Raw genomic sequence first — 24,691 nt, 5'->3', positions numbered from 1 at the left:
GCACATAGAGAGCAATCAGGGAACTGGTGGGTGACGTCCCCGAGGACACTCAGCCTCCACAGCTGCCGTCACTCACAGAATGGGCTCAGACCCCGGCACATCTCTGGAGGCTTTCCGAGGTGGGAAAGCAGCTGTCACTGCAGGCTGGGGGCGCACCGCTGTGAGGCTTGGGGACAGTAACCGAAGTCTGTGGTGCACATTCAGGTCCCACCTTTTGTCCAGGCCTACTGACCCCCACCAAACAGCGAGGCTTCCCCACGGATGCCCTCCTGATGGGGTTTGCTGCCCCTGCCACCTGGTGTCCACAGAGGGCACTGCACCGAGTGGTGGAGGAGCCCGTCCCGCAGCCCGCAATTCCTGAGGCCGGCATCACTGAGAGGTTAAATCTAAGGATAAATGAGCAACTCTAAAAATGTCAATTAACTACCAAACACATTAAGACAGGTGTACAAGGTAATTATAATAAATAGTTTTAATTACATTTTCAAACATTTAAGCATAAATGTTAATATCTGGTTGCTAGAAAATACACACAATATTTACCCCCCTGTGTTAACATAAATATTTGGCTTTTGGAAATAATATCCATTTAAAATGAAAATGTTTTTAGGCACTTGGGTGTAGAAAGTGCTAGAGAATAAAACCCAATTATACTTTACTCCTACTTATAAGAGAGCAACCAAAATTATATCTGATTAAGTATTCTATTTTCAACACTGTTTGCATTACTGACAGGAGAAAAAAACATGACCGAATGTATCCATATAACATTTTGAGTTCCAGAATATTTCAAACAGGAAAAATTTGATTGATAAAAATTTCAAGTTCCTTTTAGTCTGTTCACTGGGATACTGTTTTAGTAGACATAACCCAAGGAAAGAATAATTTCTTTTTAAAAACCTTTGCTTAATAAAATAGTCTTGGTGGGGTGGGGTTAGGTTAGAAATCCTAACTCAAGAGCATAGCAGGTGCATGAAGCTTTGAAACAAATAGGCTGATCAGGCGGCCAGTGTGAGCAGATGCCAGTGAGGTTTAATATCAAATAACCTATAGATTTTTGCGAGAGTGGTCAAAGAACTGTATAAATAACACAGTGAACATTATTTCCAAAACTCCTGGGCTGGAGCTCTGTCTCAGGAGAACCCTGGGCACATTTCTTAGGGAATACATTCTTGCTCTTGGAGTCCTGCTCGTGAACGTCTCAGGCTGTCAACAAGCAGGTGTCTCATCGTGAGGTTTGAAGGTCGCACCCTCTTGTGGTGGGAAGGACAGGAGCTGGGTCTGGCTCCGTGGTCTGGGCTCCGCGCTCACTGAGCCAGCGGCAGGGCCTGCAGGTACCTCAGAAGCTGCTGGCAGTGGGCAGGGGAGCGGTGCTTCTCGACGACAGCCTCCGTCTCCCTCACTAGGAGCTCAGGGAACAGAATGCTGCCTGCTTTGAGGACCTCTGTAAAACAGGAACACACCCTCAAAACGCCAGGAATCAATGATAAACCATTGCTGCTTATGGGAATAAGCTTCACAGCCCAGTTAAAACAGCCAGGAACAGAGCAGACTGCAACGTGAGGCGAGTTATCCAGGACTGAGTGGCCACATGTGACTCAGTGAGGAAGGGTCTTACTCTGAGAAGACATGAGGATCTCTAATACAGACATGCCTGATAACAGAGCACCAAACTACGCGAGGCCAAATGGACAGGGCTGCAAGGAGAAGCAGGTGAATCCACACTGGCTAGACTTCCACACCCGCTATCCCAGTGGACAGACCCACAGGTGGAAGGTCATCAAGGACACGGCCGACCCCTGCAGCACCATCCGCCAGGAGCCACGACAGAGTTTGCAGATGCGTCTATCCAACAGCAGCTGAACACACACTCTTCTCCGGCCCCTAGGCCCACTCACCAGGAGGGCCACATTCTGGGCCATGAAAAACACCGTAACAAATTTAAAAAATAGAAGTCCTACAATGTCTGCTCTCAGACCATAATGGAGTTAAACCAGAAATCAACAAGAGATCAAATGGAAAATCCCCACATACTTGGAGAATAAAGAACACATTTCTGAATAACGCAGTAGTCAGAGACGAAATCTTTTGAAAAGAAACCAAAGACCATTTTTGAACTGAATGAAAACACAACCAAAATTCGTGGATTGCAGTGAAAACACTACTTGGAGGGGAATTTACAGCATCAAATGCATCTGTGAGAAAAGAAGATCTAAAAATCAATCCTTTAATTTTCTACCTAAGGAAACTAGAGAAAGAAAGACAATTAAATCCAAAGTGAGCAGAAGAAAAGAATAAGAATTAAGTAGAAATCAGTGAAATTGAAACAGGAAATCAATAGAGAAAATCAAGAAAACCAAAAGCCGGTCCTCTGAACAAGTTGCAGCCCACAGATACAAGGACCCCAGGAGGTGGGCCGGTCAAAAGACACACAAGGATGGAAGGACCTACATCAGAGAAATGGAATCAAGAATTAACAACCTCCCAACACAGAAAGCACCAGACCCAGATGGGTCCACCGGTGAATTCTACCAAACTTTCAGGAAGAAATGATACCAATTCTCTACACTCTTGCAGAAGATGGAAGCTTCCTAACTCAGTCTACAGGGCCAGGATGATCCCAGTACAACACCAAAGGCATTACAAGAAAATATAAACCATTATCTCTTATGAACAGAGATGCAAAAATCCTCAACAAAATAGTAGCAGATTGACTCCAACAATGTATAAAAAGAGTTAGGCATGAACACCAAGTGGGGTTTATCCTAGGTATGCAAGGCTAGTCCAGTATTGCAATTAATCAACTAATGTGGGGCACCTGGGTGGCTCAGTCAGTTAAGCATCTGCCTTTGGTTCAGGTCACGATCCCAGTGTCCTTAGGATTGAGCCCCGCATCAGGCTCCCTGCTTTGCGGGGAGGCTGCTTTTCTCTCTCCCACTCTCTCTGCTTGTGTTCCCTCTCTCACTACGTCTCTCTCTGTCAAATACATACATAAATAAATAAATCTATCTTTAAAAAAAAATCAATTAATGTAATCCATCCCATCAACAGGCTGAAAAAGAAAATCACGTGATCGGAGCTCCTGGGTGGCTCAGTCGGTTAAACGTCTGTCTTCCTCAGAGCACGATCTCAGTGTTCTGGGATCAAGCCCCACATCAGGCTCCCTACTCCGTCGGGAGTCTGCTTCTCCCTTTCTCTCTGCTGCTCCCCTTGCTTGCTCTCTCTCTATCAAATGAATAAAATCTTTAAAAAAAAAGGTAATGTACAAATAAAACAAATAATGTATAAGCAAAACAAAGGTAACATAAATAAAAGAAAATAAAACGTAATAAAATACACGGAGAGAGCCATGTTCATGGATAGGTAGAGTCAATATTGTCACAATGCTAGTTTTCCTCAACTCGATCTGTAGCTTTAAGGCCATCACAATCCCAGCAAGTTATTCTGCAGATACCGACCAACTCAATCTACAGTCTGTGTGCAGAGACCGAAGCCCCAGAGTGGCCAGTGCAGCCCTGAAGGAGGAATGGGGGCTGACACAGTCTGACTTACGACTTTCCACAACCCCAGAGAAACGGACAGTGTGGTCTTGCTGGAAGAACAGATAGCTTGGTGGACCAGAAGAGAGAGCTCAGACGCAGACCCACAGTTGATATGGACCCACAGTGGACGCAGGCCCACGGTCCTCTGATTTTTGAAAACAGAGCAGCGGCATCACGGGAGCAAAGGCAGCCTTTTATGTAAATGGTGTGGAACAAGTGGATATCCAGAGGAAGGAGAGAAGGAAGGAGGGAAGGAAGGAAAGAAGGGAGGGAGGGAGGGAGATCTAGATGCAGACTTTACATCCTTCACAAAAATGAACTCCACATGGGCCACGGACTGACATACGAAACTACAAGAGCTACAGGATCCCGAAGGAAACTAGGGAGAGAACCGGTGACCCTGCATGTGGTGATGATTTTTATTTACTCATGTCATCTGACTGCCATAGACATGGTGGAGCAAGGACATCTAACCATCTGCCTGCTGTGAGTGCGTCCCCCAGTAAGGGACCGTTTACAGCATCAGGGACCCAATAACCCACTTCTCGTCTCTAAATCCGCCAAGTGTAGGCTCTGCGGGTCCCCTGTGACCCAGGTCGGCGGGGCACATGCAGCTCCTGGGGCACCTGAGTCACTTCTTCCAAGAAGAAGCCACCTTCTCGGGCCTCTTCTACTGATGTGAGTTTCCCTGGGTAACCCTGTAGTCAGTATTCGTTCTGCCTCCTTTAGCTGTTCTCGTAGTTACTGAACATCATGGTCTCTCTCTCCACTTCCTTTTTTAAATCTTGCATTTCATGATGGATTTTTCCTTGATAAAGTGCCAACTTCACCAGGTTCTGAAATCCCCATCCCTGTGAATTAACAACTCCAGGAGTTGGTTTTCCCCATCAGCGGCAACAACTTTTGGTTTCTTGAAATTGCCTGCATGTCTGTAAGTTCTCTCGACGAGAACTCCAGAACACACGAACACGTGAACAGAGCGCATGTGAGAGACGCAGGAGACCCCGAGCCCGCCCGACCCGAATACGGCGCACAGGAGAGACGCAGGAGACCCTGACACTGGCTGATGTGAACAGGGCACACGTGAGACGCGGGAGACCCCGACACCGCCCGACATGAGAGACGCGGGAGACCCCGACGCTAACCGATGCAAACAGGGTGCACGTTAGAGACGCGGGAGACCCTGATGCCACCTCAAGGAGGAAGAGACACCTCAGGCCAACATGGCTGAGAGATGTCCCCTCCAAGCTTGCGTGTCCCCAGGGAAATGGAGATGTAAACAACAGCACACACAGCCACACATTCGTGAGAACGGCCAAAACCCGCAACACCATCCCCAGCAGGTGCTGGCGAAGACATGGAGCCGCGGGGTACAGGTGGCAATGTGAGACGGGGCGGCCACTCTGGAGGACAGTTTGGCAGTTCCTTACAAAACTAAAGAGAGAGCAAGATGTGAGGGTTTGCGGGAACTTGGCCTCGTAAGCCAGACTCCCCCCCGCCCCCCGCACCTGGTACGGCTGCAGAGTGAAGCCAGCACACTGGGGTGTCCTCCAGCTGCTGGCGCCTGGAGAATACCGCCCAGCTGTCCACACAGGCCACACGGTCACGCACTCCTGCCTGCGACGGCCCAGGGTGGCGGCTCTGTATGCACGAGGGTCCCTGGGGGTCCTGTAGGACCTTGGGTCTGGGAGTCAAAACTGTGTCCGTAACTCCACCAGGCATGGCTCTCTGCTCACTACAGGCAGGGTCCATGAGCCTCCAATGCCCCTTGAGTTCCCTCAAGAATGTCCTCAACAAAGCAGTAAAAATTCCTTTATTAGGTCAGTACTCCGCCACCCAACTTATACCGTAATTCATGAGTTTAGAGTTGTGAATTTTTTATTGACTTGACAACGCCTGCCTTTAAACTGGAGCGTTTGGCTCATTAACATGCCACAAGATTGCAGCCGAGGCTGGATTTGGTCTGTTTCCTGTTTGTCCCTGTTTCTGTATTCTTCCTGTCCTTGTTCCTTGACTACTTTTGGGTTACTGGCATATGTTTTACACTTCCGCTCCAAGATCTTGTATTCGGTATTTTACTTCCACGCCTCTGCAGGACAATTCCCATGGCTGCTGTGGGACACTGAAGCCAGGCTCCCTGGGCTCACTGGACCCAGCTTCTGAGCATCCTGTGCACTGATTGGGGGGGGGCACAGCAGGGGTGTGCTGGGTCCCCAGCCTGCCGCATACCCCGCTAAGAATGACCAGCTGACAAACAACCAGACAGAGTCAGCCTGGGCACACTCAGGCCCCCGGCAGGACACCTGCTCAGAAATCAGTAGAGAGCATTTGCGGCTTTCCAGCAGAAATGGCAGGTACAGGGAACCTGCTTCTGCCCCCACGAGCCCAACGGCTGCCACAAGCTTTTCTTCCCAAGACTGTTCGGAGCTCTCTGCTCATCAACGTGACTTCTAGACATGGGTGACGTAAAGATGGACCATTAGGCGTGAATGTCGTTGGGATCCCCACTCTAGGCACCCCCTGGCCAGTGTAGGGCAGTAGCCAAGCACGACCACAGGGACCTACAACAGTGCCTCTCTTCCAGCTGCGCACCTGCTTCAGGCTGGATTTCCTCCCCCTTCCCTCACCAGTGCCACACATCAGGGCCACCGCCAACGCCGTGAACACCTAGCTGTCTTCCACGGAGAGCCACAAAGTGAAACACCACCATTCTTCCGGCTTGTTACTTTGTTTTGGAAAATATATCTTCCAAAGCCACGTCATTTATGTTAACACACAGTGGCCTTATTGTTACTCTAAACAAATTAACAGATATCTAAGATTTTTTTCTCAACTTTTTCTTTCTTTTTAAGATTTTACTTGCTTCAGAGAAAGAGTGCATGAGTGAGGTAAGCACTGAATGGATGGGAGGGTCAGAGGGAGAAGCAGGCTCCCTGCCGAGCAGGACTCGATCCCAGGACCGAGATCATGACCTGAGCCAGAAGCAGATACTTAACCAACTCAGCACCCCAGTCACCCCCCAACTTTACTTCCTGTCATGGCCTATTACGGGCTATAACCCACAAAGACAAAGGCCTTGGGTCAGCACTGATGTGGGTCCAAAGAGACCCCTTGGCCGCGGACCTGCTACCCCGTGCTCAAAAGGCCAGGCCTCCGTGCTCCAGACAGGTCTCAGAACCAAGCGCCTGTCACGCCACGCCTACCTAACACCGCATCCTGGACAGCAGCCTCTGGGTCATCGAGGTACACGAGGAGCTCTCTGTACAGGAACTGGATGTTGCTTTGGTAGTGGGCCTTCCCGTCGTCATTCGGGACACACGCCAGCCATGTGACCAAGGCGGAGGTGGCCGCCAGCCTCACTTCATGGGAAACGTCATCCAGACGCTTCAGGAGCTCTGGAGGGAGGGCAGGACAGGACAGTGAGACAGGGACTAGAGCAGGCACCTGACCCCACAGCGGGGGGCGCTCACCCTCAGGCCCCAGGAAACCCACATCCTGTGGGGAGCCTGGTGTTCACACACAAGGAACTGAGGAAGCTCCCAGTGTCCTGGGAACCCTTGACCGCACTGGCCAAGAGGTGGACACAGGGAGTGCCTGGTCCTGCATGTGCTGTGCCATGTGCGCAGACCTGGGCTGCTCTACCCTGTGTCCTCACCCGCGAGGCAGCCCCATGCCCTCTGTGGCTCCAAAATGCTCAGAATCTCTCACCACGAGTATCATACACACAGCTGGCTGCCTCATCCCCTTTGATGTGCAGACACCCCCCTCCCTCAAACTGCAGGCTTGGGGACAGCGCTCAGGGCCTGGTGACATGACAGCCGACACCTACATCAGGTTTGTTTCTGCTGAGCTCTGAGGCGGGACCACTCGGCCGCTGAAAACAGTAATCATCAGCCATCACAGGCAGCGGCTCACTCAGGAAAAGCTGGCTCGCATGTGGCCCGTGCCAGGCATACGCATCAGAGTTGTGGGAGGTCTCAGAGAAGGCAGCTCCGGACGCAGGCCCCTCTGCGGCCAAGCGGCCATACTTCTGCCAACACACCGCTCCCGGGAGCATGAAGCTAGAGCTGCAAGTAAGGGAGCCCACTGAGGAAATCCTCCTGGACTTAAAGTAACCCCAAATGCCCCCAAACGAGCCATCTTTTCACTGGGTTTTGTTTTAAAAAGTGAGCAAAAGTCCAACAAGTGTGGACAGTCCACAAACCACGCTGGCTGGTTGTGTCCACAGATGGAGTCTGGAGGTCGTCATCGTGGTGATGGAAATAAACACAAAACCAAAAACGAACTTGCAAGAACGTGTGGGAAAGGTGACTTCGACCCTGGGTTTCGTCGAGATGCAGAGCCTACCATTCCAGAACATTCTGAGCCGCCACCTCTTCTGATGCTGGCCGTCTGTCCGTCCCTCATTCTGGAGCTCTGCTGCACAGCCCGAGCCTCCCCCGCAGACATGCATCTTCCTCTCCCAGCAACCGATCTCTGCCACGTTCAGTCTCGTGCACCCAGCAGCCCCCCAGCTCAATCTCATTTCCAGGAATTCTTATGACCACCTCTTAGAATCACTACATGCCGAGGCTCAGGGAAGGACAGGTGGCTGTCTACCAATCACTACACGCCGCGGCTCCGCTGTGTGCCCGCGGCTGACGGTAGGAGTGGAGAGCCACGGGTGTGTCCAGACACGGCAGCCCCGGCCAGCGCCAACACCGCTCCTCCGCGTCCACAGGTGCCCTCCCTGGAGTCTCTGCATGGCATTCAAGAAGGTCTCCTGGGCTCTTTCTCAAGTACATCTTGGTTCCCATTGGCATTTCTGTTTGAACTTGGAGGTGGGTTCCAGAATTCACATCTCCCCTCCAGCAATGAGGGTACCTGCTGTCCTTCCCAATGCTGGGCTTCCCAGGTGTTTTAGGACCCTCTGCGTCCGTTGCTCTGCTCCTGCATCTGACTGGCACCCGGTGCTTGGGCGCCACAGAAGGGCAGAGACATAGGACTTCAGGCACGAACAGGTGCTCACCCTTGCACTGCAGGACCCCTGCTATGCGGTGGGACTGCACCCCTAATTCCTGGGCACAGGCCGCCCCTGGACTATGCTATCTACCCACAGACAGTTCATCTGTCACAGCCAGGCGGGGACTCAGCACCAACCTGACCGAGAGTCAAAGGAGCAGTTTCTAGCTTCCCTACAAAAGAACAGAAAGAAAAAGGTCCTACCAGGGTAAATTTTGATGAACTTCTCTGGATCAGTCACACTGCCGGAGGTTTTTAGAAATCTGTTAATGATCTGGCACGAAATTAATCGTGTCCTCTGAGAGTCCTCCTCCAGGGTGGTTAGAACATCTGGCATGAGCGTCTCCTGCACTTCCTGCATCTGCAAAGAGAGGATATGAGGGACTGGGGCCCCAGCCCGGCAAGGACACTGCCAGGGACATGCTGTGTGCACCTTGCCCATCATGCGAGGTGCCTGGCTCTCCTACAAACAGAAAGGAATCTGGAATACCATCTGGAAATTTTTTTTTTTTTTTAAAGATTTTATTTATTTACTTGACAGACGGAGATCACAAGTAGGCAGAGAGGCAGGCAGAGAGAGAGGGGGAAGCAGACTCCCTACTGAGCAGAGAGCCTGATGCGGGACTCGATCCCAGGACCCTGAGATCATGACCTGAGCCGAAGGCAGAGGCTTTAACCCACTGAGCCACCCAGGCGCCCATCTGGAAATTTTACATAAGAAAACCTGAACCTTGGGATGCCTGGGTGGCTCAGTCGTTAAGCATCTGCCTTCGGCACGGGTCATGATCCCAGGGTCCTGGGATCGAGTCCCACATCACATTGGGCTCCTTGCTCAGAGGGGAGCCTGCTTCTCCCTCTGCCTCTGCCTGCTTGTGTGCTTTCTCTTTCTCACAAATGTATAAATAAAATCTTTAAAAAAAGAAAAAACCCCTGAACCCTGATTTTAAAACCTACATAACTTGGACAATTTTACTTAACTTGTTGAGTTGAAAAATCCACTGTTCACAGTCTTGGAAACACAAATGCTACCTACTCTCTACTACTGTCTATTGTGTCCAACCAAATCTGGGGGACGCTGTAACTCAGATCAGGATGGTTCAGCATAGCAGGAAGTGTAGGAGGAAGCTCACACACTAGCAAGCCCCTGGCCATGCATCCGCAGATGTGGGGCTGAGCACAATGACAGCAAGCAGGCCCCGCTTTGCTGACAGTCTACAGAAAGCCCAAGATCTGCCTAACTCAAGTAGATTCCTGTGGTTATGCTTTCTGCTCTGCAAGGAGTAACATTTAGTATATATCCCAAGAAAACCTCCGATGATAGAAACACAAGCTGTTGCCTGCGGGTCACACTTGCCTGTGGACCCACACTCCCCTCGCCCCCAGTGGCTGCAGAACATGGGGTCTGGCAGCTGTGTGCGTGTCCCCCCACCCTGCTGGGGCAGGTGCCCTTGGGAGCCCCACCTGCTTCTCCGACAGGATGTCACTGCTGATGAGTGCCCAGAGGCAGGACACAGCTGCCGTGCGGATGGCTGCTGCAGTCTTCCCTGCATGCCACTGCAGACTGGGGACCAAGATGTCTTTCGTCACGGTGTCGAGGTAGTGGTGAAACTGCCTGAGGTGTTAACAAGGGAGCGAAGTGGAGAGAGCCAGGGTGAGGGGAAGCCAGAAGCAGAGGGCTACGGCTTCCCTGGGGGCAGGAGCCCTGCAGGGGTGGGGTGGCCTCCCAGGGCTCCTGCTGGCCTCTGCTGGGTCCAGTGCACATTCTGAGCCTCCAGGGTGCCCTCCCCAACCCCGCTGCAGGGGCTTTGCCCGTCTCTCCTGCCTCTGAAAGAGGAGGAGTGCGCTGAACATGCCAGCAAAGTCACTTGCGTGTGTGGCCCTAATCATCCCCTGTGGGCACACGTCCCTCCACCCCAGTGAGGGGCACCGCCGGGCTGAGCCCAGGGCTTGAACGCCACAGCTCGCAGAGACGTGGAGGCCCCTGCCAGCTGTCAGGACGTGTCATTTCAACGGTCAACTCCCACGTCCTGGTCGGCTGGTCCGGCTGGGGGCCGTAGAGCCCCACAAAGAGAACTCACTGAAGCCACACTGAGGACACCTGAGCACCCTCAAAAGTCTCACTGTGCCACCACTCTCGTGGCGAAACACATTTGGTTCAACAAAGAACCTGTCAACTCACTTCTGAGCATTATTCTGAAGCATGTTTCAGAGGCAGCTCACGTCCCAGACACCAGCTGCTCTGGGAGACTGATGAGGGGACGCCTGCAGGGCGAGGCCGGGCTGCTCCCTGCGTCCTGCCCACTGTTCCTCTGGTCCCACTGTCCCTCTGGTCCATCGGATGGGGCCTCTACCCCCGCTGAACTTCCCCTCTGTGGAAGGCTGCACCTGCTGACTTCCAGCAGGGGGCACCCCAGCGCCAGCAATGCAGGTGAGTGACGATGGTTCTGGACAATTCTCTCTCTTTCTCTCTCTCTCTCTCTCTCTCACACACACACACACACACACACACACGCACACGGATTAGGTTTCCAATGTGCTTTAACTTCCATGCAAAGAACTGCTGTTCCTTGCAAAGTGATTCATTCACAAGAGGTCTCCTTAGAAAGACCTAACGCTGACAGCCGTCCTCCTGGACCCCGACAGGTGTCCAGGTCAAGTGGCTGGAAGAGCAGAGGCTGAGCACTGGTCAGACTGTGCTTGGCCGTGGGAAGACAGGCAGGCCCCACGCGCAGCCAGGGTTAGTCAGAACCCATGCTGGAAGCAGGGACACATTGTGGAGGAAGACCTGGCACCCAACTTTTTGGAATGGGGACTCCTAGCATGGCAAGACGCACGTGGGTTGGTGGGTGGGTCCCCGCTGGAACGAGGACGCATCCCAGGAGACCATGGGCACACTGGTCTGTGACCCTGGCCACCTTCGACCTCCTACCGTCACCATCACCCCTTCCCAGTCCTCAGTCAGCCTCGAGGAACCAGCAGAGGCAGCTGGGTGGTGGCCAGGAAGGCCTGTCACATGTCCATAGACGCCCTGGAGAGCGAAGGCCATGCGCCGGGGGCTGGTGCCCACGGCCCATGCTTAGGGGTGCTCTGTGGGAGGACCAGCCCCGTCCATGGAGGGCCCCACAAAACACCCCCTCACACCGAGAAGCCACATCCTGTCCCCATCAGATACTCGTGAGACTGAGGACCCAGGGCAGCCCTCTCAAGCACCTGCCCTCTGCCACTTCTGAGCGGGGCCTGCAGGGTGCATGACGGCAGCAGAGGGTCAGCAAGGCACCCCCGGGGCTCCCGCTGTCTGGCTGCTGTTCCAGCTCCTCACGAGGATGCAAGGGAGCACAGGCTCCAAGGAGCCCACCAAACCATGCCCATGCTCCCTCCCACTCAGCCACATGGAGCCCTGCCCAGGGTGGCACTCCAATTTTACGGCCCCTGCAGGCTCGGAGTTTGTACCAACGAGCAGGACGTGGAATTCCCTGCAATTCGAAGGGCCGGGAGAGCCCACAGCAAGCATCCTGGCATGCTAGTGGCATGGAGGGAGCTGCTCCTGACAGACATGCTCCTTCCGAGGGGACAGGGTCCCTGCATGCCTCAGCACCCACCCCCCCCAGCACCCAACTCTGCTCTGGACAGGCCTCTGTGCTGCCGCAGATTTAAGTGGACCCCTCCCTCCTGCCAGCGTCCCTGCTGTCCCCTCCCTCCCTGCAGAGCATCACGCTGGGGGCTCTTCACGTGGTTGCGTGGACAGAAGTTTCTTCTAACACTTTAACCACCAATGGGGAGTCAGTCCACTCTGTTAGGTTAGAAAGATTTTTAAAACTAGAACACCTAATATATAAACCATTAAGTTAATGTTCCCTAAAACCTCTTCATTTGCTGGAATTTTAATGGCTGCACAAAAATGACTTTGACTTTACATCTGTGCAGGTGGGCGCTCACTGCCGGAGCCGTCTGTTTACCCAGGGAGGGCGGCCGGCGCCACAGCCCAGGGGTGATCCCTGCTTCCGTCGGAGAGTGTCCTGCAGAGGCCAGAGGCTGGGAAAACCTACCCCTGGGAGTTGACGGTCTCCTGGGCGCTCAGCAGCACCCGCGACAGGGAGGAGAAGAGCCTGAGGCGCATCTGGGGGTCTCTGGCTGGCTGGAGGCAGCTCCGGAGGGTGGGCACAAGCTGGGGCAGTACTCCTCCCAGGGCTGGGCCTGGAAAACACACATACCCAGTCCCCGCTGTTCCTGCTCACGGAGGGGGACATGGCCTGTGGTGGCCAGGCTGGCGGGTCCCTCCACAGGACGCAGATTCCGAGGAGGGGCCTCAGCCTGTCCCATCACCTTCCCATCCTTCCGGACTGTGGGTGTCACTATAAGAGAAACCATTTAACTCCCAAACCATGCAAATCATTCAATGTGGAAACTTTCTATTTCCTTCTTTTTTCCAGGTTTTAAAAAAAAATTCAAGTCAAGTAATATTTTAAACATCAACCAAAATAAATTATTCAGAACACGTAAGGTGTTTAATATTTGCCCCTACACTTGGCAGCCGCTGCTCTTCTCCAGCCTGCTGCTGGGTGGGCACGGGCGCAGGTCCCCTGAGCTAGCGGGGGCTGCAGACACGCGGAGTGACCCTCAGTATCTGGAATCGCACTGAGTCGTGATTGGAATAAACAGTCCCTGGGGTGAGACACGCACTCTGACTGCAGGGACACGGGTCATGGGAGTGCAGCGAACCCCCCACGCCCAGGCAGGCCCTCACAGCATTCCACAACCAACAGGGCCGCTCCCGGCCACCCTGCTCATTCCGCAACAAGCCCGAGAACAAGCAAAGCAAGTGGAGTCCGCCCAGATGCTCCGACTCAGACCTAGCGTCAAAGATGCGAGATGGAAAAACAAGAGGTGCCTGGGGGCTCCGTCGGTGATGCAGCTGCCTTCGGCTCAGGTCATGATCCCAGGGTTCTGGGACTGAGCCCCACATCGGGCTCTCTGCTCAGCAGGGAGCCTGCTTCTCCCTCTGCCTCTGCTGCTCCCCCTGCTTGTACTCTCCTTCTCTCTTTGGATCAAATAAATACATAAAATCTTAAAAAAAAAAAAAAGAGGATGGAAAAGCAAGGCCCATGGTTAACCTGAGGCCAGGTGTGAGTTTCGGGGAAGAAAGAGAAACAAGACCAGACCGGACACGTGGCTCAGGAACAGGACACCTGCAGCACAGATAAGCACCCTGTGTTCGCTCTCACACCCTGCGGTTTATCTCCCTTTGACATGCACCGAAGGCCAAGGTCCAGACGACTCTCACCGACTCTCACCGGAGGAGGAGGGTGTGGTCACTCAGTAGTCACGATCTGCCGCTTTGTCACACGACACAGAGAAAAATGCAGCCGCAGGAGGACAGAGGAGTTTCAGGGAGCGTCCTCCCGCCCCTCCTGTAAACACGCTTCCAGCTCATGCCCGGTCCCACCCTAACCAGTTAGGCATTTTTAACACATCAAGTCTGTTAGATGCTCTTCGTAAAAATAAGAAGAAAAAACCCAACCTGCATCCAACCTGCAAGGCATTTGTCCACACTAATGGGAAGGAAAGCTGTGCCGATCTGAGCTCCAGCAGGAAGACCTCCAGGACTGCATGGGCCTGGAGAGCCGCAGAGCAACCTGCCCCCTGCCCGCCGCCCCGCCCCTCGTGTCCTGGGTGTGCCTGAGCCACCAGGGTCACGGGGCACCTGGAAACGAACCCCTCCAGAACACACAGGATACATTCAAACCAAGGGCGCAAAAACACTATATTCATGCTCTGAGAAAACACTTGGTTCACTGAAGGGAAAGTGCAGCGTGGCTGCCACACCCCTGCCTGCTCCTACCACTTCACCCCTGCACGTGGCCGATGGCCCAGCCTTTCCTGATCAGCCCCAATGGTTCATTGGCTTGCAGCCTCCAGCCGCTTTCTAAATTGCAGAGGAAAACTGCCAGTCAGCGTCTGACAGTGGTTTTTGTTTTTTTCAAGAATCATCTTTTAGGGACACCGGGGAGGCTCAGTTGGTTGGATGACTGCCTTCGGCTCAGGTCCTGGTCCTGGAGTCCTGGGATCGAGTCCCACATCGGGCTCCCAGCTCCACGGGGAGTCTGCTTCTCTCTCTGACCTTCTCCTTGCTCATGCTCTCTCTCACTGCCTCTCTCTCAATAAATAAATAAAAATCTTAATAAAAAAAAAAAAGGAAACATCTTTTAAAATGAAGTAAGTCCAGTGAAACCTTCTCCACCGCCGGTCGGAGAGAGGAATCTCTCTACATGGCAGGGACAAGGCATGGGTGTGAGCATAAGCTCTGCCCAAGGGAATGTTCTTCCATGGTCCGCGGCTGGGCGGGACAGGCCCGGAAGTCCACACAGAACTCCTGTTTGCTGTACTATGTGCAACAACGCTGAAGCATATCTGGAGAACGCAGGCGACACAGGAGGCCTGAGAAATCACACCTTCAAGGTTTAACACCAAAACCAAATGCATGGCAGACTCTGAAGAGCCACATTCTTCAAAAACAATGCTCTTGGCGTTTTTAAAATGAAGGTTTTGGTGCTCACAGTGCTGGCTGGCCCCGACTGCTTCTCCCTCATGGCCTGAAGCAGCCTGGGCGTGGCGGGGACTCACCTGCATGCGTGAGCAGCACGTTGAACTGCAGGAGCTCTGCAGAATGGACGGTCCAGTCCTGGTGCGAAGCCGCCAGCTGCTCCAGGAGGGGACCCGCGTGCTCTCGGTAGAGGTCCTGGCTGCCGTCCACTCCCTGCACCGCGGCCAGCGTGTCCATGGTCTCCTGAACCTGCATGTGTGAGTCACAGGCGGCTGGGAAACCCTGCTCCCGAGGCTCAAACACCCCCATGAAGAGCCATCCTCATCACTGGAGAACGAGAGCCGCTCAGGCCATCCTCGAACACTCCACCAAGCACTGCAGGCGCCCCCCGACAGCCACTATGCTCACCGCGCCAATGCCATCAAATAACGGGGACAGACGTGCATTTATGAGAGATCCAGCCACTGTGCCCCTGTCCTGCACAATGCCAGGCAGGCTCAGAGCAGACACACAGTCTGCTGGCCCGAGATCACTCTGAGACCTGTCTTCCTGTGGAGACAACTATCTTCTGGGGTACAGAAGTGGAAGGGACAGGAGACAGGCCAGGAGCCACCTCGCAGTCTGCAACCTGACAGCTGGCTAGTGTCCTTCCCTCTGGTCTCGGGTGTGCAGATCAAGGCTCTGCTTATGATCCTGTAGTGACAAGGGGCCTGCTACAATATGTGTTCTTTGGAAAAGTTGTTTTTGAAGAAATAAAACAAAGTTCAGAGGACCCAGAAGGGAGAGGGAAACCAGAGGGCCTCCTGGATACAAGGTCCCATGGAAGTGCCCGGGCGCTTCTCCATCATGCAGGCCAGCTCCCAGAGAGAGATCTGCCTATGGCTGGGGAGCGCGAGCTAGAGGGAAAACCACACTCTCCTGGAGAGGAGACAAGACATTGGGCTCCTGATGGTTCCGGAACCCGAGGGGACCTGGACAGCAGAGTTTCTAGAGCTCAGACCCAGAGCTGAAGGAACAGAAGTAATTCTGTAAAGCCAGCCTGTGATTAAACAGGAAATCACGATGCTATCTTCCCTTCTCTGAAGATGTCAGTCACGCACGTATCTAAACACAGACTAGAGGCGAGGATGGGCTCCCGTCCTGTTCGCATGTCAGCAGCCGTTGTCCCTCTGAGACACGACAATAAGTGGGCAGCTGGGAGTTTTCCAGAAACCAGGGCACCCCTCAAGACACCTCAGGAGCGACTCATCCCAAATGTCCCCCATATTCCTTTGCCTTGCTCGTCGGCTGAGTCAGGTGAGCCCAAGGCTTTGGGCTCCAGAATAGGAGGATTTCGGGACAGAGGTTCCATCTGCTCAGACAGAAGCACCTTCGCAAGCTTGAGCTCCATCACCCGCACAGCTCACCTTGTCGCTGAGGCCCGTGGCAGCCGAGAAGGCCAGGACGGTCACCAGCACCTCCACAAGCTGCAGGCTGCACCCCCTGCAGTCCTCCTGACACACGGAAACCAATGTCTGCACGCAGAGTAGCACACGCTCCCCATAAAGGCGCTGTCAAGAGGGCAGAGAACACTGTGAGCCAGCTCTCCCCCAACACATGCCCCCTGCAAACCCCCTTCCCACCCCTGGGGCCCCCTGCCACCCTCCCTGACCCTCTGCACACCTCTGTCCAGGTCCTGCCGCCTTTGGCACCAAGGATGCTGTACTCCCTTCCCCATCCAGCCCCCCATCCCTCCCCAGGTCCATCCTCCCCACCCCCATGGGCCCTGCCGGTCCCTTCTCTCACCCTGCCCTCCTATCCCCTCACCCCGAGTCCAGCCTCCCCCTACCCCCCCGCCCCCGGGCCTCCCTGTTCCCTTTCCCTACTCTACGCTCCTGTCCGCCCCCCTGCCCCCTGTCCAGCCTCCCCACCTCCATGCCAGGGCCCCCCCGTTCCCTTTTCTACCCTGCGCCCCACCTCCCCCAGTCCAGCCTCCTCCCCAACCCCACACCAGGGACCCCCAGCTCCCTTCCCCCTTGCTCCCTCCCATCCTGCCGCCCCCTGCCTCAGGGCCCACACCAACAGGACACAGCACACTAGGGAAGCACATGGATCACAGGAGTGCCTTCTTTCATGGGAAAACTTCATGGTGTTCTCTTCCAGGGGAATCTGAACATGGCCCGAGAAACAGTCTCTTGGTTATATTTAAATAAGTTCTTTTTTTTAAAAAATATTTATTTATTTGACTGACAGAGATCACAAGTAGGCAGAGAGGCAGGCAGAGAGAGGAGGAAGCAGGCTCCCTGCTGAGCAGAGAGCCAGATGTGGGGCTCAATCCCAGGACCCTGAGATCATGACCTGAGCCGAAGGCAGAGGCTTTAACCCACTGAGCCACCCAGGCGCCCCTAAAGAAGTTCTTATGCATTAGCCACACATCCTGTAAAATTCACAAGGGAAACGACAGGGCATCTTGGAGCCGCCTGCAAATTCCCAGCCCTCCCAGCCTGCCCCCAAGGATAACAGAAAAGGTAGAGGAAGTGGACAGAACAGGAGCGCCAGAGCCCATGGCTGCTGAGGCTGGGCGGGGGTGGGGCTTCACCCACTTTTCTCTCTACTGCTTTGTCTTTCTGTACTGAGAAGTTTAAACAAAAATAAATAGGATTCTGTGGTTTAGGACATGCTTCCTGATGGACGGGGACAAGGAGGCATCTTGGCCAGGGCCATTCAGCCAGCCGTCACCTCCCGGACTTCAGCCTCATCCACCGTGAGGCAGAACTCCTTAATGCCCGTGTCCACATGTGCTTCTCTTATGTCCCACCACGTATGTGTCCCATGGGGTTTCACAAAGGACAGAAAGGCTGGGTTGGCAGTCACGGAGCAGTGGGCTGACACTGGAGCTGTGCACCCATGCGGTCTAACGGAGCCAGTCCAGAGGCGGTTCTGGACCTCTGTGGCTCATGCACAAGTGACATAAATCACAGGATTTCAAACAAAGAATTTGTGCCGGATCACGGAGGAGCATGGTCTGCGCATGTCCGACCGCTCACGTGTGGGATGGGAGGTAGCCACAGCACTGGTGTCCAGCTCCCCCGGGGAAGCCAGACCAGTATTTAATTCACATTCTCACTTGTCCCACAGCCCAATTTCCTTCAGGCATGGATGGGTGGCCCCCCAGTTGCTGAGAATGTGATTTCAGCTCGTGTCTAGAATGACCTGTACTAAATGCTCACGGAGCAATCACTTTCAGTTAAGAGGGGACTGGGCTCCTGAGACGGGAGCCACCTTTACAGTGGGCTGGCTGTCAGGGGCGCACCGGGCCCCGGAGCCCACGAGGAACCTCATGCTTTCCCAGCTGTCCCCTCCTGCGGGGAGCATGGCACCATCTCCGGGAAACCGGGCCTCAGTGCTCATGGCTTTCTTTCCACTTAAGCAGACAATGTTCCCCTCCGCCTGCACCCCAGAGGCAGACAAAGGCAGGGGGAGGTGACAGGTTCCAAAGTGACGTCTTAGTTTCTGCTCCTGAAACTCAGTGTCATCGGAGGTTGTCGAAACTTCAGGGGAGAAAGTGCTAGAGGCTGACATTTCTATGGCGACCACGCCCCTGCACTCCTGGCTTTTGTTCGTTGAAGAGGAATAAATGAGTTATCCTTATGGTATCAAACAATTTCCTCAGCTCAGTTACCTGTCACAAAACAAACATTTCAAAGGAAAGGATCCAATTCCCTCAGCTCAGCCCCAGGTGCGGCGCTGGCCAGACACACCTGGGGAGGCACCTGCCGTGACCCCGCCCGCAGCACAGGAGGCCCCATGATGCGAGGCCTGGCATGCACCCTCAGGGCACCTCTGTCTGGCTGACAGAGAGTTTCTACACCTCCAAGTGTTCTTGAAAAACGTCCACAGCCCGTCTTCCCAGCTCCTGGGGATCAATGGCAGGAAGCTCGTACTCCTTCCCATGCCATCCTGGCCACACCAGATTCTCCTGCTGCGTGGAGAACAGGGCTGCGTCTGGTGCCTTTGCCTAAACCCGAGTGTTCGTCCCCTTTGCCAAATGTCTGAGTCTGTGAGGAAAGGGACAGAATGCCCATCTAGGGTTTTCACTATGGCTGGTTCCTCAATCTGAGCTTGGAACACGTCCGGTGAGACACTAAGCATGATCCCGCTGTTTCAAACATCACTACAGGGGCACCTGGGTGGCCACTCAGTTAAGTGACCAAGTCTTGATCTCAGCTTAGGTCATGACCTCAGGGTTGTGAGATCAAGCCCTGCATTGGGCTCCCTGCTGGGCACAGAGCCTTCTTTTAAACAAAACAAAACAAAACGAAAAAACACCTTGAAAAACCTGGAAGATGAGGAGCCAAAAGCAAAGTCTGAGCTTTATGGATTAAGGGATTAAATTTTTTTGTAAATAAGGCTAAGACATAAAAATCAGGTTTTCTTTCCTATAAAACCAATAAAATCCATATTTAGACATGTATATAAAATTTTAAGTTTAGCTTTTTAGGAAAAGGAAAGGTTCTGGCTCACAAGTGTACATAGAGGGATCAGACTCCTTTCCAGCCCACCCTGAGTAAGAATGCAGAATTCACAGGGGTTGGATGATGTTAAAAACGGGTCTGGGAAAAGGCGAAACATGTTACAAGCACCAACAGCAGACGGAACGGTTCCTGGACGCTCCCTCTCTGACACCTTGGCCCCACTCCCCACTCGCTGTGTTTTAAGGAGCCTTGAGGATGGATCTGCAACCGTGACAGGAACCCCTTGTCATCCGAAGCCAAAGGACCAGACGACCCAATGCAGAGTGTCCTGGAGCCTGGCTGTGCCGGAACACACTAGCCACCCCCAGGCCAGTCATGGCCCCAGCGACCGCTGTGGGGCCTGGAGCCTGCACCACAGGGGACAGAGAAGCGGCCTGCGCAGACCCCCGTTCCCTACAGAGGAGCAGGCCACACCCAGTGCTACAGGGTGATAGGGTTGAAGCCTGTGACAGCCAAACAAAAACAAAGTCCTTTTTTTTCTCAGTAGCAAACAATCATTAAATTATTCCAAAGCTCGAAGCCTATCACCCAGACTGCTCCAACGGAGAAGAAAGAGAACACGGAGTAGCCACATGCGCACTCCCATACCCGTTTCCCAGCTGTCAGCTTATTTGTTCTGAGCACATCATGACAACGCCAAGGGACACGAGTGTGGTTAGAGGCTGAGGGCCGATGGTGGGGGCAGGAAGGGGTGCTGACCATGGGATACCCAGCGCTGTGGCCCCACAGCCCGTTCCCAGTATGGGCCTGCCTGATCCCACTCTGTCCTGCATGGTGGCCACTGGGCACGTGGAAGGTGGTCTGCATGAGGCAGGACCTGCACTTTCCAGGTGTTTAGTTTCAATGTGAATGACCACTGACGGGACAGAGAAGGAGACAGCAGGCACATGGGTCCCCAGACAAGACAGTGTCAGTGGCAGGACCCTGGCTGCCACTCCCGTGGGCCTGGTAATCTACTGATAATGAGCACCAGGTAGGCACAGAGCGCCGCACAGGGTGTGGGCGCTGCCCACCTCCCCTGCACAGAGGGCCAACCTCACCATGCGCTCCGCCTGCCTCCCTTCCCGAAGCTTACATTTTCAGACCCTTGACAGATGTGGGGCCGGGCCAGCTCCGTGGCGATGACCTTCAGGTGCGGCTGGAGGGCCTCCCTAGAGCAGCCTCGGATGACAGAAGCGAGGACGAGGAGGCTGGAGGGGGAGGGCGACTTCTTCAGCATGGATAAGACGAGCTTCAGAAACACTTCCGGGCTGACGAAGGCCCCAATGAGCTCTGCAGACCTGGTGCACTGCGGGAGAAGGCCGGGGCTGACTGGCTGCCCACCGTGCAGCCCTCGGCCCTCCTGCACCTGCCTGCCGGGCTCCCAGCGCAGCACACGCAGCTCTGTGGAGGGTCTGCCCCATGTGTGGGCCACAGGAAGTCCCCATGGCCCTTAGAGCTTCTGCAGGGGCCTGGTTCCCAGGATGGCCAGATCCTAGCGGGGCCTCACGCCCCTCCTCTGCTGCCAGTGACCAGGCTTGTTATGAACACGTGGCCCCACGCAGGGTGGTCAGAACAGCGGGCTTCGGGCAGCAGCCAATCTCTAAAAGACACTCGCTATGTGATTCCTGTTCTACGTTGTTCCCAAGTGACATCATATGGGGACATTGCCCAGTTTGCAAGGCTACTGTCACGGGCCCACAACGTGTCCTCCCGGCAGGTGTGAGCAACCCTGCACACACCAAAGTGAGGTCCACGTGGCCCATTGCTCAGCAAAGGCGTCCAGTGGCCAAGCTCAGGGGGCAGGGTGGACAAGGGAAGCAAACCCAGCTAGGCTCCCCTTCAATATCTACACACGCGGTGGTGCTACCCAGCAGCCAGTGGGTGGGTGGCAGCGAGAACTGGCAAGAAGGTGCCGGCTGCCACGGGCTGGGCCAGGAGTCCCTGCCTGGCTTTCCTTGTAGAGCCCATGGGCACATGAGTGCCAACAGAGCCAGGGAGGGGCCTGCCTACCCCAGTGAGGTGCACAGGGACTGTCTGTCCGAGGCGCGGCTGGTGCGCTCGTGCAATCCGCCTGATCGTGCTGAGAGAGAAGGCACGGGGAGGGGGGGGTTGATTCCCTGAACAGTGTACCTTTACATGCTGCCTTTCACGGGCACAGAAAACAAATCTGTGTGGTGGGGGATATGAGTAGGGGCAGTGCGGACAGATGCCAAGACCCAAGGGGATCTCCTGGTGACTTGAATGTGACCTTAGCTGCGGTGGCAGTTCCACATGGCTCACATTTATCCAGACCCGCAGACCTGAGACCTGACACGGGAGAATGCTACCACGGGAGCTACGCTACGCATGTGACCGGAAGAAGGCAACTCACATTGCTGACCACAGTGCTGTCGTCGTCGGCACAAGCCTGGTGCAGGGCTCGGAGGATGACTTCCAGGTGCTGCGTCATGTGGTCCTCGGCATGCAGCAGCAGCACCGCCAGCAGCTGCGCTGCCTTTACTCTGGTCCCCGCCACCCAGTCGGTGAGGTCGTGGCACACGGCAGGAAGGATCTTGGACAGGTTTCTGAAGACGAGCTCCCGACAGCCCAACACAGGGCGGTTTTCTGGAGGTGGAAAGAACAAGCCGGGAAATCCCCAAGTGAAACCACCATGGGTCCTGGGGAAGCAGACTCACCACACGTCCCTTGTTTAAGGGGCACCTACACGCTTCACTCTGACATCTTCTAAGCGCAAACCAACTCTGAAGGCAGAAATGAAGTCCCAGTGTCCTCGCTGAGCTTAAAATTTCTGTACAAAGGAGCATCTGCGTGGCTCTGTGGGTTAAAGCCTCTGCCTTCAGCTCGGGGCATGATCTCAGGGTCCTGGGATCGAGCCCCACATCGGGCTCTCTGCTTGGCGGGGAGCCTGCTTCCCTTCCTCTCTCTGCCTATCTCTCTGCCTACTTGTGATCTCTGTCTGTCAAAAAAAAAAAAAAAATTTGTACAGAGACGGATGTGTAAGGGACACACAATAAAAATACACGAAGTGCCTCATTTGCTAAGTCTGGACACACGGACACACACCTCGAACTACCGGTGTCACCAGGACACAGATGCACCCATTACCACAAAGCTCCCTGCACCCCTGCAGGGCCCTTAGGACTCTCTGCCCACCCGGGCGGCTGTGCTCCATTTCCTGTCACTGCAGATGGACCGTCTCTGGGCAGAACTGCAAGGTCCACACTTGAGGTGGCCCGACTCCCTTCCCCGCACGATGATCCCAGGGCCATCCACACGGCAGCGTGCCTTCATCCCTCTGCCTGTTATGGACCCTGAGAGAGGGGTCCCCTGCTGACGGGCCTCAGGCTGCTTCCCGGGCTGGGTTGTTGCCAAGAAATCTGTGATGAGCACCGCACACAAGCCTGCGTGGCCACGGCGGCCACTCCTGATGCCGAGTGCCCGCGGCTACATCTGCTAGGTTCCACAGGAGGCAGCATTTGATTGAAGAAACTGCCAAGCGGTTTTGGGCAGTGGCTGCCCCGTTTCCTGTCCCCACTGCGGGGCAGGGACTCAGCTCCTTCGTGCCCTCAACCGCAGCTGGGGGGCCGGTCGCCAGTGAAAGGCACCGAGAGGGTGTGCAGCACCCGCCGTGGCTTCACACTCGCTTCCTAACGTGCTTACTTGCATCTCTGTTGGTGAGGTGTCCTAAAAAATCTTTCTGCCCACTGAGAAACCGGATTGTTTCTAAAGTTTATTTATTTATTTTTAGTGATCGATGCTGAAAGACCACCCTTTCGCCACTGAAGAGTCATGGGGCCTGTCCAAGACTGGCTGTCCATGGATGTGGGCCTCCACTTCGGTTTGCGTGACCTCCCTGCCGCTGCTCTCCGCACACCAGCCCCTCAGCCAGCAACCCTGTGCTCTCGGTCCGCGGACTACTCTGAAACAGAAAGTGCTAGCCTCTCAACTTGGCTCTTCACTATCAAAGTCCTGGTGGCCCCAGGTCCTCCGCGTGTGCATGGGATTTTACCATGTTTGTCAATTTCTACAAAAAGGGCTTCAGACATTTTGATTAAAGGTTTGATCTTAAAAAATCAAAACTCAGTCCTCAAACTATTCCAAAAGTAGAAATGGAAGGAAAACTTCCATGTGGCTAAGCACTGTCCTGATCCCAAAATAAGAGAAAGACTCCACACACACAAAAAAGAGAACTACAGGCCAATATCCCTGATGAAACTGGACACAAAACTCTTCAATGAGTAGTAGCAATCCTAATCCAACAAAATATTTTTAAAAACCTCCTGTGGTGCCTGGTTGGCTCAATTGGTTGATTAGATGGCTCGTGATTTGGACTCAAGTCATGATCTCAGGGTCCTGGGATCGAGCCCCACATCCCACTTTCTGCTCAGTGGGGAGCCTGTTTCTCCCTCTCTCTCTGCCTGCTGCTCTGTCTACTTGTGATCTCTCTCTTTCTCTGTCAAATAAATTTTAAAAATCTTTAAAAACAAAACAAAACAAACAAGTAAAACAACTACAACAGCAGCAACAAAACCAACCCTCATTCACTATGCTCAAGTCGGATTTATTCCTGGGCTGCAAGGGTGGTTCCATATTTGCAGATCAATGAACGTGATACTTGACATCAACGAGGGAAAAGACAAGCAGCATCTGATCCTCTTGACACACGCAGAAAAAGCATCTGACAAAGTACAGCATCCAGTCACGGTAAAAACCCGCCACAGAGTGGGGTGAGAGGGAACACAGCACAGCATAATAAAGGCCACATATGAAAACCCACAGCTCACATCATACGCAGTGGGGAAAATGGAGAGCTTTTCCTCTAACTGCAGGAACCAGACAAGATGTCCAGAGTCACCACTGTTGTTCAACATGCACCAGAAGTCCCACCCTCTGAAATAAAAGACAGCCAGATTGTGAGGAAGAAGTGAAACTTTCCGATTTGCAGATGACATGATGCTCTCTGTACAAAATCCCAAAGGCTCCACCAAAACGCTGCGACAGAACCGACGACACAGCAGTTCAGTAACGTCACAGAGTACAAAATCTAGGTACACACGCCTGCTGCACCTCCATACACTGACAATGATACAGTGGAGAGAGAGATGCAGAAA

The 24,691-nt window shown here is 53.9% G+C and overlaps 1 protein-coding gene and 1 pseudogene across 1 annotated transcript in view; both read right to left on the bottom strand.

Annotated features, from left to right (window-relative positions):
* Positions 1–457: 457 nt before the first annotated feature.
* The window catches only part of DNAAF5 (dynein axonemal assembly factor 5), a 45,109-nt gene continuing 20,875 nt past the window's right edge, over positions 458–24,691 (bottom strand). Inside the window, exons 5-13 of the mRNA XM_044232763.1 lie at positions 21,952–22,184; positions 20,674–20,886; positions 16,491–16,634; positions 15,165–15,333; positions 12,590–12,737; positions 10,005–10,155; positions 8,748–8,904; positions 6,746–6,937; positions 458–1,444 (exon numbers count right to left, since the gene is read on the bottom strand). Of these exons, the coding sequence (XP_044088698.1) occupies positions 1,308–1,444; positions 6,746–6,937; positions 8,748–8,904; positions 10,005–10,155; positions 12,590–12,737; positions 15,165–15,333; positions 16,491–16,634; positions 20,674–20,886; positions 21,952–22,184 (1,544 nt within the window). The 3' untranslated portion in view covers positions 458–1,307. The remainder of the gene's footprint in view (positions 1,445–6,745; positions 6,938–8,747; positions 8,905–10,004; positions 10,156–12,589; positions 12,738–15,164; positions 15,334–16,490; positions 16,635–20,673; positions 20,887–21,951; positions 22,185–24,691) is intronic.
* Positions 3,324–6,477, bottom strand: LOC122895393 (annotated as a pseudogene).

This window comes from Neovison vison, chromosome 14, assembly GCF_020171115.1.
Source record: "Neovison vison isolate M4711 chromosome 14, ASM_NN_V1, whole genome shotgun sequence".
NCBI lineage: Eukaryota > Metazoa > Chordata > Mammalia > Carnivora > Mustelidae > Neogale > Neogale vison.
Note: the sequence above shows the minus strand (reverse complement) of the source record. Positions and strands in the feature narration are given on the sequence as shown.